This window comes from Drosophila ficusphila, unplaced genomic scaffold (genome assembly GCF_018152265.1).
Source record: "Drosophila ficusphila isolate 14025-0441.05 unplaced genomic scaffold, ASM1815226v1 contig_791, whole genome shotgun sequence".
In the NCBI taxonomy this organism is placed as follows: domain Eukaryota; kingdom Metazoa; phylum Arthropoda; class Insecta; order Diptera; family Drosophilidae; genus Drosophila; species Drosophila ficusphila.
In genome coordinates this window covers 15,190,374-15,207,037 of record NW_025064737.1, presented here as the reverse complement: position 1 = coordinate 15,207,037, position 16,664 = coordinate 15,190,374, and the positions used below count along the sequence as shown (strand labels likewise).

Below are 16,664 nucleotides of genomic sequence, written 5' to 3'. Positions count from 1 at the left end.
TGCCAGGCTTCATGTTAATTTTCATTAAAATTATATTAACTTGTAACGTGGCTGCTGTCGCTGTTGCAGAGCAAAAAGTGAAAGAGATAGCCGCACACACACACATAGATATATATATATACTCACACTCACACTCGAACAAAAAGCGAGACGGGGGACATACATACACACATGGTTGAGTGCGGCCAGGCGACTAATTTTTAGTGTCCTTGCAAGTTTATCAAGAGGAAGGGCGGCGGCGTAAAGCGGAGCACAAAAAGCGAGTTCAAGTCCTGCGGGACACTTAAAATATTTAAATGCGCAAAATAATAAATTAGAAAATTTTTGTGCAGCCTTCCCCCGCCCTCCAAAAACCAAAAAAAAAAAAAAAAGGAAGTGAGCGGACACAATGTGCCCGTGGTTTTTCCCCCTTTCAGGTTAATGGATTTTGGAAGGAGGAGGCTGGGACCCCAGGACCCCAGAACACCAGGACCTTGCCCATGTTCGTGTCCGTGTCCAGGGTCTGACACTTAACATGACAGCGGCGGGCGAGGTGAGCGAAGGTTCCTCGGGCTCAACTGGGTCACTTGGCTGCGGAGCCGGGGAAAACTGGGCTAAACGAAGGCAAAAAGTGGCTAAATAATACAGCACTTGTGCATGAGAACTAACGAAAATAATCATAAGCAGGAGTGCAGGGAAATTTAAGTTTCGCATTACTGAGTTAGTAATCATACAAAACTTTCATGGGGAGGAAAGTGAATACTTAAAGGATGAATACGAATTTTACAGGATTCATGAAATACAAATCTCTGAAGCATTTTAACTACTCACTCACCTTATACAATAGTTCTGTCTAAACTAAAAAGTTGTATATAAAAGTAAAGGATATAGAAACCTGTAATGTAAATTAGTTATAAAATTGTAGTTCATAAAAATTCAAACATTCAACTTAAATGTATTTTTACTTTAAAGTTATCTTAATAATTCTGAATAAACCTTAAACTTATCCCTTAAGTGCCATAAAATCCCTCTTGGCTGGCAAATAAAAAAGTAAGCCCATCAGTCAGCCTCTTAAAACAACTTATGTTATTCCGATTCCCACACCTGAGCACTGTAGTCATAACCTTTTTTTCTTATGTCTCTTTGCCCAACGCAAACATCCGTCTAAACATTTATTTACACTTGAAGTGGCCCAAAGTTTTGCCCCAGCACGTCGGCCACATCTGTCATTATTGTAATTGTCAAGTGTGCAGCCGTAGAGAAACATTCGGGGGACTCCTATTGACGCTGAGATATATAAACCATTATGAGTTGCTCTCGGTCATAATAATGTCGATGTGAATGCGATGGCGATGGCGAATGCGAATGCGAATGGGAGTGTCTAGGTGTGTGCTTTACGAGTCGGTTGGCGGCAGTTGGCCATTTATTATGTTGCCACATAAACAATATTTTATTTAACATCATTACCAAGGCGTGGGTGTGCGTGTGTGTGTGTGTTTTCTTGTGTATCTCTGTGTTCTGGAGGGACTATAAAAATTGTCAGCTTCTGTTTCGGCTGCTGCGCTTCAGACTTTTAGTCGTGGCAAGGACCACATAGCGCTGTGAATTATTTCACGCTTTGCTTTATTATAAAACACTTTTATGTCTTCATATAACCCAAACATTTTGAGTGCCGCGCCGCACACTCACACATACACGTCTCCAGCAGCTTCCGTTTCCGTTTTGGCATTGTTTCGGCGAGCTTTTCATTGCACATCCCACTTGTGCTGTAAACATAAATTTGACGCCGTAAAGAAATATCAAAAGTATTTCGCCTTGCCTCGCGTGACAATAAAGCGCATCATAATAACAATAAGTGAAGGTTCTGCTTTAAGGATTTTTTTCCGCCGAAGGCCTAGAAGTCACACAAACACATTCGCGCCCTTCCACGCAGACGAACACAGACTCATACACACACATGTCAGCTGTAAAAATTCGCTTCAGTTAATTAAAACAAAACATTTTCAATTACGAACGCGAAGGGAAGGGGGTAACATGGCTGGCGGCAACTGCAGCTGCTGCTAGATACATACATATGTACATGTACTCGCCACACAGACATACATACACACACACCTATGCCCGCCTCCATGTTGCAAGGCAGATGGAAAAAGTGCAGCATACTTATGTGGGCAACATCAGTGACTGTTTGCATAGGTGTGTGAGAGGGTTGTTTGTGAGTGTGTGTGTGCATGTGCAACGCCAGGAGTTATTGTCATTGCAGCTGTTGCTCTTACTGCTGCATTTTATTATTATTGTTGTTTTTGCTGCCGCCGTTGTTGTTCCTCTTCTTGTCAACAGGCAGCGAAGCATCATGAATATATTAAAAATAAAAATATTGTTCTCAGTGTGAGCATTTGGCTGTTATCTTTATGGGGCCCACTTGACGGTAGTGAGTATTCATAACGCTATTTTAGACGCGTTGACTTTTATGGAATCAATTTATGCAAACAAAAACCACATTTTCTATCTAGAGGTGAAACAAATGATACCTTTGATAAAGTAAGCATTTCAGATAATTTAATGAAATAAATTTTAATTGGGATACAATAAAACAAAAGCCAATAATGAAATCTATACTTTTCACCTTACTTAATCATCTCGACTCTAAAATCAAAATAAAAATAATTGTTTCATATTTTGAAAGGTTAATTGATACTGAAATAAAATCTCTTAAAAATAATAATTTAATCTTGAAAGAGATTTATATATAATTTTATTTATAAATAAATCATATAAATTGTCAGTTTAATTGGATACATAAGCCAACAAATTAAATTAATACAATATTATTTCCTTGGAAATCAGCCTTCACTCAACTGTTCCGAATAAAATGTTCTTTCTTTAAGGACGAAGGTCAAACTTGCTTAAATATCGATTTCGGCAACCTTTTGAGCAAGCGATGACCATTCAAACGCCTTTTTCTTCTTCATAAGTTGTTCAGAGAGTTTCGCATTTTGAAAGACGAGCATGCAATCAATCAATCAATCAATCAGTGGTCACACATTCAACATGATTAGACCCCGTCCCGTTTAATTAGTCCGTGGTCAGTGAGAGCCGTGAAAAAGTTGTTAACACCGGGGCCAACACGGCAATTGTTTGTGCCGTGTCCAAAGTGGTTTAGATTAATGGTTAGTCGAAGCTAAAAATGTAGAGAGGTGGTTAAGTAGGTCATTTTCACGTGTGCATGTCGCTTATCACGCCTTTAGTGGTGGCTACCCTTTATGAATACACTGAAAAAAAGGTTACTAAAAATATATTTCAGTAATCAAGAAATCATTGTTTAGGAATAACTTTAATATAACTTAAAAATATTCTTATATAAACTTTGCTATAATACAATATAATAAACTGTCAGTTCATATTATTTTATAAATGTATTCAACGAATTTTTATCTGGTTCCCATGCAGTGTATTCCATTTTAACTGCCTTACCAATTTCTCTATTAAAAATCGACTCAGTTTCATAATTTACGTTTCCCCCATGAAGCCGCTGCCGAAATTCGTTTGGGGTGAATGGAGGCCCAAAAGAGGACATAAATAGCTTCCCAGTGGGGCATAGATAAACCCTCAGACGGAGTTCCGCGTCCCCTTTTCCGGCGACCCCTCAACGCAAGACGCAGACAAATTATGGACAAATTATGTCGACCTGGAAATGAGCAGCGGGCAAATGCGAGCCTGGCGTTTCAGCCTCATTATATAGCTGGCTGCTTCCTACGCTGCCCCACTTCCTAGCCCCACCATCACCACCATTCCCACCACCCACACCATCCCCTCATCCCCCCACACACTGCTTTCCGTTTGCCCTTCTGTTTGCATGCGTTGTCGTCTGTTTGGCTTTTGGCTTTAGCGCTGCGGCTTGGCCATATTTAAATCGCAGGAAGTCAGCGCCAGGTTAGCTACGGGCTATACTATCCCATGTGCTGCATATATACATATATATATATATATGTGTGCTTGTGTGTGTGTGCTGGTGGCCACTTCCGGTCGTTTGTCGCCATTTTCATAATGTCTGCCTTTGGCCCGTAGGCGTTTGTTGATTTAGTTTCGCCTTTTATTTCTCGCACTCGCATTCGCGATGCTTACTCTGGTTTTATTTCTTCCCTTTTAATTTAACAAAATCGCAAATATTTAGGTCGCCACCCGCGCTCCCTGCTCGATTTTAAAAATGCAATTTAAGTTGCAAAAAAAAAAGTGGAAACTTGTATGTATGCGTATATATTCACAAAAATGTTTAAGCATTTTTATTTTTTTTTTGCGTGGAGAGTTGAGAGTGCTTGGAGTGGGCCCCACTGCACAATTTGTTGTATTATTTAGCAAAGTTCACTTGAGCGTGTAGTTGAAATGAAAGTAGGCACGGTCCAGGATCCGCAGGGCAAAAAGCATGGGAGCGGTAGACGGATAAGCCGTGTCGGCAGTTTGCCGGAAATTGAGGCAGGAAAAAATAAAAAAAAAATGTTTTAAAAAAATACAAAAAAAAGTACAGAAAACACAGAACAACGAGGAGCAGAAGAAATTGTTGCAGTTGCAGGTGCAAAAGTGGAGCTCGACCACTCAACCCCCCGGCTCATCCCGAAAATTCTCCGTTCGCTGTAAATATAAAACATGAAATATGCAGCAGACGCGAACGAGGCTTTTAAAATATTGCTTAAAATTGTATGAGAGTGGGTGGGCAGTTGCAGCTGGAGGCGACTTTTAATTGGAGTACCCGCCAGCGAATTCCATTTTACCCTCCAGCTGCAGGCTGCTTTAAATTAATTTTCATTTAGCCAATCAATTTGCATCTCCCCAGCTGTCAAATACCTCGAAAATCTCCTGACAAACGCAGATAGGTATTGATATAGATAGACACACACACTATCTTTTTCATCGAAGGAAATGCAAATCAAATGAAATGCTGTAAAAACAAGTTCAGGAAATCTCGATGGCAAAGCGGAGTAAAGTGAAATGAAAAACGGTTGGCAGGTTGAAAAGCATGTCAAGCGACTAAATTACCTTTATGCCGGTGCCACTCGCTCAATCCGATCGCTTAAGTTTTCTTCTTTGGCCTTCCGCTTTTCCATCCACATGCTTATCGATTTCCTCCTCCTCGCCGGGCGACAGTTTTTCCAGTGCAATTTTCGCGGCGGGCGGTTCCCTTCCTGTTTCTTCTTCAGTTTCATGTTGCTGACTTTGCTTTGTTTGCCGACTCCTCAACCGCAATTCATTTCATTTCAATTGCCCCACAAAAACAAAAACAAAAAAAAGGGAGAATCACTTAGTGTGTTTGTGTGTGTTTGTGCTGCACTTCCGGTTCCCGTGGCACTGTCATTCGTCGTGGCTGCGTCTTTTTGCCTCCTTTTTGCCTGCATTATGCATGTTGCTCGCAAATTTAATGTGATTTACAATTTAGACGATGTGCAGACACAAACGACACACAACACCGAAGGAGACGGTCGGAGGCCAACCAAAATGCTCGAGGGTCATGAACTAAGTTTATTGTGCACATTTAAATGAAATTGCTGCGCTCAATTTATACGCTAAGCGCCCAAAGGCAATGCCAGGTAACTCGCAATGAAAATGTGAAAGAGAAAAAAGCACAACAGAAAAGTGGGAAATCTACTGGTCGAAGATTTGAATACACTTGAACTCGCCTAAAATACAAAATGTTTTAGTGATTTCTTAAAACAAAATAAAACAATGTACAGAGGTTAGGAAACTACAAAAATTTTTATAGATACATATTTCTGATGTCATTTCAGATCTTCTTTCATTACTAAAATGAATACCTATTATGTATGTAAAATAATTCCAGTAGGTCCAGAAAACCAAACTTGGACAAGTAAGTGTCCTTTCTTAACATTTTTAAGAACCTAAAACAATTAACAACTTTCCATTTTCTTGGTATAAAGAGCATTTTAAAACTTAAACACTTTCGGTAAGCGTAAACAGTGAGCAAAAAATAAAACTATTGCCACGGGCAAAAACATTCAACCAACTTCACACTGACTCCACTCCATTTCCCAGGACTCGACTACCACCATCGCTTATTCATTTCATTTCGTTCGCTTTGGGTTTGGTTTGGTTAGGTTTTGTTCTCTTCACCATTTCCCTCTAGCACGGCCACCTTATTTTTTGTTATTGTTTAACATTGCCATAGTTTTATGGAATATCCGTGTTGTCCTTGTCGGTTTTGTTGTTTTAACTGGTTCCTGGTCTGCTGGTATCGTTTTTGAAATGTGTGCATATTGTTGGCATAATTGACTGGGTTTTTGTCAATGGTTTTTGTTTGCCTGCCTGCTTTTTCAGCCGATGCCATCGGTTCTGTGCTCTAATGTGCCATTTGTTGACTGTTTCCATAGGCATAGGCAAATGGGTTCACTGACTAGCCAAGTGACTCGGAATTTGTCGAGCGATTTCATAGAAAAAGCAGTGCAGAAATATTACTTGTTAAGATGCATATCGGTGGGACATTTTAACGACAAGTGTTTACGAATGCAACAACAAATTAATAAAACCACTTTATTAAAGCTTTAACCGATAAGTCATTTCAAAGGATAACAAAATAGATTATTATACTGATCCCTAATGGAAAAAGTTACATAATAACTCATTTGAATTTTAATATAATGTAATGGGGTGCTCGTAATCGAAATTTCCCTCACAGTTATGTCTTGAGAATATTAACGAAGATGCCATCTTAAACCCCTTAATCGTCCTTAGCAGTCCAAGTTTTTTCCCATTTCCCTTTTGTGGTTCGCTCAGCTCAGCTTGGGAAAAACTAAACTTTTCCCCCCACAGAAACCCACTCACATAAGTAGAGACACTCTCCGCCGACAATCTCTCAATAAACACTTGCACAGCTCTTAATTACCCAATGCAAACTTGCTCAAGTAACACAACTTGTCCCTGTGGTGTGTGTGTGTGTGTGTGTATATGTTAGTGTGTGTATGGGTGTGACTGGTGGTATTACGTACCTGCTGCTCAGGTGGGCTACTGCTCCTGCTCCTACTTCTGCTCCTCTGACCCATCGCACCTGCACCCACATCCTGTTGCGTCCTCCTCCGCAGGACGTTTTTTCCCAGGCGCTGGAGAAGTTCGCTTGACTGGCTGTCATACAAGTTTGTCAGCTTGTTTGGCTGCGTGTTAAACAAAAACGTGGCAACAACTTTCAAGTCAAAGTTTTCATGACTCTTTTGTCAATTACCGTTAGTTAGCAAGTGGGTGGTGTGGGTGGAGATGTGGGGGAGGTGTGTGATCCAGAGTTTTTCCTGTTTAAGACTTGTGGCCACACATAAGGCCATTGACAAGGCGATTGGGAATGTCATGCAACAGAGATCTTTGTTGCTTACTATTGGAATCTGTAGCTTTTTTTGTCTATGCTAATGCACTGGAAAAAAAGTTAGAAATATTAATTGATTAATTCCAAAGATACTTCACGGTTAGATTCAGTAAGGTAAAGGTTTCTCCACTCTGAATTTGAATTTGTTTTTTACGACTTAAGTATATATTGCATAAGGATAAATATTCTAGAACATACTATTTACTAACTTTTCGTGCAGTGTTATTTTACTGTGTGCCTCCCCAATTAATTTTCATCTTAGCTGAACTTGTGGCTATTCGTTTGCGTAACCCAAGCAGATAGATAGAAGTTCTCTTGTGTGTCCCTGGCTAATCCATCATTATTGATTGGCATTAAGTTGTTCTCGGGGTGTGTGTGTGTGTGTCCTGGCATTATGTAATAGCCTTCGAATTAATGAACATTTATTTATGGCAGAGCAGCGGCAAGAAATCCCCCAAAACGAACTGGCTTAGTGGGCAAATACGCGAGCATTTTAATTAAAACCCAACTAACCACATAAAACGACCGCTATTTCTGCTTCCCTCTCTAACTGTGTATCTCTCCCTCTCTGTTTAATTGCAGTTATCACTCGGAATGGGAAAAAAGGACTAAGGGAGTCCTAAGCTCCAGGATGCGAGGAAAAAAGGATTTGAAATTACATTTTTAATGCAGAGCGGGCAAGAAAAAGAGCGCGAAATGAGCAACACGTGCGCGCTTTATTTTAAATATTTATAAGCAAACACACACACACAGCGAAACGCGCAAAAAACACACTCGAACACACCCACACACGCACAAGCACAGAAGTTAGGTGACCAAAGTTAAGCCTCGTCAAATTCTATTAAAAATTCATCTTAACGGTTATGCGTTTTGTACAAACAGCAGCTAAGGAGCCGGGCAAATGTTTGTAAATATTAAAATGAATTTATGTGCAGCGCAGAAGTTTTTAATTAAGTGAAAAGCGAAAACACGAGTGAAAACGATAAAACGCGCCGCCAACAAATCATTGGGAGTACGAGTTGTTGTTTGGAGCAACGAGCTTAAATATTTGAAGCGATGTTCGAGCGGGGCGAAACCAATTTATTTGCATACCTAATGCCCACACAGTGAGCCGCAATCGAGTGAAGCTCAGAATACTAACTGAACCGCAATCGGCAATCGCCAATCGCCAATTGGATCGGGAGAGCTATAACCATGTCTATAACCATCACCGCCTCGTTTCTTGTCTTCATGATCCTGGGAGCCATAACCTATGCAAATTCGCACGAGCACGCCGATGGCTTTAAGCCAGGTGAGTAATAAAATCAAATAAATACCGTTCTGCCAAATTTCTCATCAACCACTGGATAATTAAAAATTATTAATTAAGGCCAGCGCATTCTTATTGCCTCTCAACTGCCCGGAATACTTTATTGGCATTTGTTTACCTGGCCATTTGGCATATTTGCTCAGGCTCCGTTTCATTTGTAATGGCAATTTTTCATATCTGCATTGTTTGCACAAATTTTTTCAACCTTCAGATAAGCTTTAAAGTGACAGAGTTTTTTGCTTTGCAACTTTTGTCAGTCAACGTTGAGGACAAATAAAATTTAATTATGCAGCAAAAGTTATACACTTTTAATTAGTCGTTTGTGAGTTTGTTTCGGAGAAGTCGTCGGGCGAAGTCTGCCGAGAGATAAGGTTTATTTGGCTAATTATGCAGAAGAAAATTATTTTTAAATCACATTAAAATGCAAATATGCTGGGGAATTCATGTGTTATTGAAAATATTTGAGTTTCTCCCGTAACAATTTATTTATTTGCCTCGACGCGCTGCCCTTAATTGAACAATTAAATCCATTGTTTGAAGTTCGGTACATATTTTTTCCAACCAAACATTTAAAAATGTGGTCAACAATTTTTTTGTTGTATTCTGAAAGTGTCGTTTGCATAAACGAACAAAAGTTTTGCGCAGCGAGAGGTAGAAATGGTTTAAATTAATACGGAAAAGAATGGAAATAAAAATTTGCAATTTTTACAACTTCATTATGGATATTTTGTTGCCGTGGCGCTTTTTCCTGGGCGACATGTGCGCACTTCCTTTTTCCCTCTACGCGCCATCCAGTAATAAACGCCAATGTTGGCCACAAATCCACAAAAGCGTCACCTGTGTCACCTCTGTTGCTCCTGGATGCCAGGATGCCCATCATCCTCCTCAAACACACACACACATATATATACACTTACACCTGGCAGGATGTTGTTGGCCCGCTCCCTGCGGTGGCTACTTTCGGCCGACTCTTCTGGCTCACTGCTCTCGGCCCTCAGCCTCGAAAAAATGCATAAATTCCCATTTTTATGTGTCTGCGTTGGACTTTACATTAGCTTTGCCACCGATGCTGCTGCTGCCACTGCTGCTGCTGCCGCTGCTGCCGCTGATTATCCCCGGAGAGCAATAAAAAATACACAACATGCCACTATATATAGTATAGTAAATATATGCTGTGTTATTCCACCGAATATGTGTGTAAAAATTTATTTTGCTGTCCACTTTGGGCCAGGGGAATTTCCACCGGCGCTGCCATGCGAAATTGAGTTAAAACCCGAACATTATCATATTGCCAAGCGCTGAATGGGGGAATTCCTTCAGCAAGGTTAACTTAATTTTATGGGTATAAATTATCGATCATTTGGCGTTATGCTGCGTTCGAAAACGTGTTAGATACACCTGGCACATAAATTACGTAATAGAAAATTAGAGGCGACTGTGGGCGTGGCCCACTTTAGAAGCGCTTTAATTTCATTAACCAAAACTCGCTGCTCGCCGCTCCCCGCTTGAAGCTTCAAAGCGCCGCTGCTTACATAATAATTAGTAAAATAAATTTCGCCTAAATACACACGGCGAGAAAAAGGCAGCATCGCTGTGAAAACAAACCATCGCATCGCATCGCATCGCATCGTCCTTCTATATAGTGCCATATCTCCCTGGGAAGGTGCGCCAAATGGCCACGTCAAACGCACGTTTTCGACCCACTTACTCCGCGTCCTTTTCGCCGGCAAAGGACAGCATCCTTGCCAAATTATTTCCCATCGTTCTTCAGGCAAAAAGCGCAAAAATTTTTTAGCAAGATGGAGATACATGCAGAGTGGCGCATCGCAGGACAGCAGCCAGTTGTCAACGGGCTCCGATGTCCTGCAAGAATAATAACAGCTGAGCAGCAGGACGACGATGTCGTCGGCGGAATGGAATCTAATTAAAGGCCACCGAACGTGCACTTCCCGGAGTGCAGTTAACGGCTTCAGCTGAACGCTTTGCAAAAACAGAGCGCCAGACAATGGCAAATGTTTTGGTAAGCAAAGCAGGTCATCTTGGCCAGATAACTTGCCCATTGAAATTCAGCAGAGAGGTTAAAAGGGACATTTAAGGCTTGCTTTGCCTTTGAATAAAATCTGGTAGTTCGTAAATCAAGTTCGAGGGAGAATTTAATAAAGCAAGTTAAGGGTTTTAGTTTTAAAAAGGTTAATATCATAGCTTTTCACCTTTTCTTCAATAAAAATAAATGTCAATAAACAAATTTATAGTCATACTTTAAATAGTTTCCCTAATGTATTACCACCATTTCTTGAAACAAAATTTATCCTTATCTTCTCAGAATTGTGTTTTTAAATTTATACATTTAGAAGAATACTTTACTTGGCAAATGGCGTGTATCACAGATTTTACAGAGTTAAGATCCATTTCTACCACCGACACGACTGCCAAGCGATTTCTAATTCAATTTCGGTGACAGCACATAAATAAAAGAAACATTTTGAGCAGCAGCAGTCAAAAGCAAAGCAAACCGACGAAAAAAATGTAAAAGCAATTCCTTGGCAAAAACGAGGGAGAAAAACTGTGAAGAAAAATACTGACGAAGGGAGGAAACGGCGCACAAATGTCAGTTTTCCCAGGACTCTCGACCAGCCGCAACTACAACTGCCACTACAAAAATATCCCTCTGTATTTGTGTATGTTTATGTGTGTGTGTGTGTGAGTGTGGTTGTAGTGCCCTAACAACATTTCGACGAATCGTTTACCAATTTTTCTGACTGCTGCAAATCAAAAACGAGAAACGACAGAAATTTCTCAGCAGGCCAGGAGCTGCAAAAAAACTTTTTAAATTAACTAAAAAACAGCTAACACAAAGGAGGGGTTTTTTCGAGGGGGGGTTTTTTTTGGGTGAGAGGGAGGGGAAGGGGAGCGGGACACGTTGTCGCTGGTGTTGGCATTCGGTTTGAGTATTTTAGAGCAAAGTGGAAAACTTTTAGTGGCATGTTTACAAAATAAACTTCAGCTTGCAAAACGGGCAGAAATAAAGAAAAATGCTGATTGCTACCAACAACACGGTGTGGCCGAAAAAAATGATTATGATGCGTGGGTGGTGCAGTGGGTGGAGGGGGTGAAGAGGTGGTGGCTCTTATGTATCAGCTGACACACATTTTTGGGGCAAGGTAAGAACAACGAAACGAGGCTTTGCCAACTTTTGTTTGGTTTGTTGTCACTGTCACTGTGTGTAGGCCAGAAAAGTTTTTACACCAGTTTTTTATTCTGCTAGTCTTCTTCTCCCTTTTTTTCTTTTTTTTGGGAGGGTTTTCCATGTCGCCAATATTGTTGGTGTTGCTCGTGCTTTTTCTGCTGACAGTTGGGCAAACAAAGCATAATTTTTAATCTGGCCAGGCAAACATTGTTACATATGCGGCACACACTCACATTCCCAGGCCCAAAACACAAAAACCAAAAAAATAAAAACGAAAAACGGAAAAAGGAGGAAACTCCACCTGAACGTGGCTTTTAGCTTGATTGTTGATGGGCCACAGGAAAAGCAACAGCAGCAGTGGCGAAAAAGGAGAAAATTATGTTTATTTGGCTTTGGCCCCGATTTGTTGCGCATACGCAGCGTATGATGCCGTACGTGACAATATCATCAAGTGGGATCCGGGAATCTGTTGATTTAGCGTTTTTCAACTCGGTGCTTTTATGAAATGATTTATACCACATATGAAAAACTAATTAACAGCTTGGCTGTGAGGTAAGAATGTACCCAATAAATATTGGTAGTTTATTTTTATCCAAAGCAGTCAAAGTTTAATACTATAAAAAGAAACTTTAGGGCCATACAAATACTTTCCTTGAAAAGGAAAAATACTTTAATATTTTCAGTACTTAAAGTTTTATATCATAACATCCTTTTTGTTTTAAACTTTTCAAACGACTTTCTTGCCAGACTTTGTTTATTATACCACTTTAAAATATTTATAGCTTTTACTAGTTGTCTGTATCTAAAATTGATGAAATTTTCTGAGAAGTGAAGTACTTGCTACCTTAATGTCACAAATGACAGTTATCGGCTTGTTAATGCGTAACATGAGGAGCTCGCAGGAGCTATTGGGCATTTGAATTTTTCCCGTCTGCCGCTGACATTTAATGACCACAGACAACACACCCCGACCTACGGCCACACACACATGTTATTTGCGGTTCGGTGTTTAAAATTCAAGTTCAGGGCGGCTTCCTCCGGCTGACAGACGGACGAACAGACGAACAGCTGCCACTGACAGGCGGACTGGCGTGGGTGGGCGGTCCCTTGTCTAGACCGCTTTGCCTCATTGCGAGAACCGCCCATTTGGGCATGACAAATGGGCCCGAGGACCTGGCGAACAACGAAGCGACTACGAACGGGTTGTTTGCAAATTTCTTAACACGAAATTAGTCGCCATAAACAAATGGCAAACAAACTGCAGCAGACGAGACAGTTAGTTGGCTCTAATCGAAAGCAAATAAAATGCATGCCATACCTGCATGCCATAAACTGTCACTTGCATTGTGCCAAAGACACTAACGCAGACAGTGAGAGAAAGCACTAAAAAATAATTTATTTGGATATTCGAACTTACAAAATTGGTTATTAAAAGTAATTTGTGCAACATATTAGGTGATAAATAAAAAAAAGTGATAGAATTGTTTTAATTCGATCAGGATTAATTCTCAATTTATATGTTTCTATGTTAACAACTTTTAAAACAAAAAATCTTTTTTAAATCATGTTGAATAAAATTTTATTTTTTAATTTTTCTAATTTGAAAAAAGTTATATAAAGTTATATATACAATAATCAATGCAATTTTTATATTACCTATTTATTGCAAAAATTAAAACATTTATTTCGAATATAAGTACAGTGAAGAGTGAAGTGACTAATTTTTTCCTGAGGGTCCTCGATTTTATCTTCGAGTGTGGAGATAGACAAATGGCATGCAAGGCCTGCCAGTCTGCCACGTTCCCCTTTTCACCGACACAACTGGGCTTGCATGCCAAGTTCTCGTTTCATATGCCACCGCCTACCCGGCCACGCCCCCTGTATGTTTTACCATAATTTGCCACCAGTTTGTGTGTGCCCCAGGTTGCTGCCCCAAACCCATTTATGAAGAAAAGGGAAGGGGGAGAGCTTGTCGCCTCTTATCGAATGCGAATGCAAAACCTGCTGCAGTCGTTGGGAAATTAAAATTGTTTACGCAAAGAGACATTAATGGCACGGGCCCTATAGAAAGTAGTTACAACGAATTGCTTTTAGGGGCTAACAGGCCACGCACACTTGTTATGTAATAAGCGTAACGGGGGTGAGGATATTCCCCGCTAATGTCAACAATGATAATTGCACGATATGTGGCACAAATGCCCAGCGAAAGTTTCAGGGGAGTTCAGCAAGCAATGATGAATTGCCTGCGCTAATGGCAAATCAATCTGCGTGGGTATTGCCACAAAATCAAAAGTAAACCGAATATATTAAAGTATATTCAAGGAAATTAATACGTTTGTGCTCTACTGCCGCATGATTTTTGATTTACCAAAACATTGTAGGTGGTCTTTATTTCAGGAATTTAACAATTACAGGACTTGTAAAATCTCAAGTTTGCTAGAGCTAACCAAACACACCTAAATCTAGGGAAAGCCCTAAACTCAAACCCAAACCAAAACCAAAACTTAAACCAAGCGAAATGCACAGAGAAATAATTGAAAAGGTTTCACGGTGTGTGTACATTTGCAGAGTTTTCGCAGCTTGTGTGTGCGGGGGATCTAGCTCGTTTTTTATGGGGCACACACACATAAATAACCGAAGGATCTCGAGTGCTAATCCAAAAGGGGAAAAGGTAGCAGAAGGGTGCGAGTGCGACTGTGAGTGCGATTCCGATTGCGAGTGGAATGCTGTCACATTCAGAGCCGCAGCGTTGGTGTCGTTTACATTGTCAGCGCATGTCGCGCTTTAAATGCTTTGATTTCATTTTTCATTCGGCTTGTCACACACACACACACACAAACAGTCTACCCTAATACACACACATACAGACATCAATTGCCAGGTGAGCGAAAAGTAAAGGACTTGGGTTTGGGCCAACGACTGCCGCCTCAATTCAATCACAAGCTACTTACAGACAAAGCCATTATTCGATGTTGCTGCTGTAATGAATTTGTGTTCCTTTACCTCAGTGTGTGTGTGGGTGTGAGTTTGTGTTTGTGTGAGTTTGTCGCACACGTGAGAATGTGGGGCAGACTCACCCCAATACACTCTTGAATGTCCCAAAACTGCGGTTGTTGCCATAAATAATCCAATTGAAATTTAGACTCAAAGCAAGGCGAACAGGAAATGTTTTCTTATTGAGATCCCATGTCAGGGTATAAATAATGAGAGCTGAACCCTTAGCTTCAGGTTGCTTTGCCCCTAGCTGCGGTGGAAATAAGCAGGATTAAGGATGCTTAAAAGCAACTCTCATGCGTGGAATGTTGACGCCGAAAAAAGGTCACTTAGGAAAAAAACACCGAAACGTAAATTCTGCACCTAATTTTCTTAGTAAATAATTATAACAAAAAATGTGGCTAACGCTTAGAGTTATTTATAAAATTTAGAAGAATATATAAACACATTTTTAAAGTTAAGCTTTCCTAAAGTGTTTTTTTTTTTAATGTTTGCTCCTTAAATCCAATAACTTATTCTTCATATTATTTTTTGACTCGCAAATTTACGATGTTTAATTATTAACCCGTATTTTCTTATACAGATAAAAAACCAATTTTCTCCCAGTGACTCCTCGAGTGCTTTCAGGTGTCGTCGTCCTTGCCAAGGACTCGTGTACATGATTACAGAAATTAAACGACCCTAAACGATTTCCACATTTGCCCGATTTTCGCGAGCTGCTTTCTAACCTTGACTCGCTTCTGGCGGGGTCACTATTAAAGGCTCTCCATTTCAGTGGGCAGCACTTGAGGTGCGTGGCGTGGGCGTGGGCGTTGGGTGTTGGGCGTGGGCGTGGCACAAAGCAAGTGCAAAATAAACTAACAAACTGTAAACATGCGAGGCTCGGCAGGTGCTGCTGTGTCTATGCTTTAAGGAAAATCAACACCCACGAACCGAAAGGGGCGGGCAAAAGCCGTTTATTTAGTTAGGCGGCCAAGTGATTTTCCACGGCCTGCTTACCGCCGCTGCTAATGCGCAGGGTACAAAAAAAATGGAAAACAGGGAGCAGGAGGCGAGCAAACAACCAGCGCAAATTGTCGTTTCGCGCTTCAGTTGAGCAGCTTAAAGTCAGAGTCAACACACACAACGAGTAAGCCCCGGAATTCCTTGAAGCCTTTGTAAGCAACCGACAAAAAAACACATTAAATTGTGTAAATTTTTCCCATGCCTCAGCGACCAAAGAGCAAAAAAAATTTCAAAGAGAACCAAAAATACTAAGCATCTTAGGCATTTTCCTGCCGGCCTTTTAAAGATGTTTGGCCTTCTTCACTCGCTCTCCCTTGGCTACCTTCTCAAATTGTTTTCGGGTTTTTATTTTATTTATTTACTTTCGCCGAAAGGGAGCGAGCGCACAGGAAAGGTGTCCTTCCTCCTTAGTCCTTAGTCCGCTGGCTGATTGAATTTTCCGAGCGAGTAATTTTTAAATTGTGCTCTGGTCAGGGCAGATAATTCAATTTTAGTGTTTAGGTTTCTATTACTAAACTCGCAGCCCTCGAAAAAAATGGATTGAGCTCGTGGTTTCCTTTAGACTGCCTTTATTTACATCGTAAAGTAGATGTTGCAGCGAAATCGTTTCCTAGAATTTATGGTTGCCAAGTTATTTAAGACCTAAATTCAAGGAACTAAGATCTAATATATACTTAAACTCCGAAACATATTTTGATAAAACCCAAGGTTAAAAGCTTATCAAGCTGTTGTAGGTCCTTACTGAGATTCAAATTTATTGAATACAAATTTTATAAAACATTCGATTATTTGCTAGAATATTTTAACTAATTAAACAAACAATTTACTAA

At 40.4% G+C, this 16,664-nt stretch overlaps 1 protein-coding gene across 2 annotated transcripts in view; it reads left to right on the top strand.

The window, feature by feature from the left end:
- Nucleotides 1-16,664, top strand: part of LOC108092123 (hemicentin-1) — an 82,786-nt gene that overhangs the window by 13,480 nt on the left and 52,642 nt on the right. The window contains exon 2 of one of the 2 annotated variants that reach the window (XM_017191624.2): nt 8,222-8,630. In XM_017191624.2, coding sequence (XP_017047113.1) covers nt 8,534-8,630 — 97 coding nt within the window. In that variant the 5' untranslated portion in view covers nt 8,222-8,533. Of the gene's footprint in view, nt 1-7,921; nt 8,631-16,664 lie in introns of both variants that reach the window. The other variant, XM_017191623.2, reaches the window with a different exon arrangement.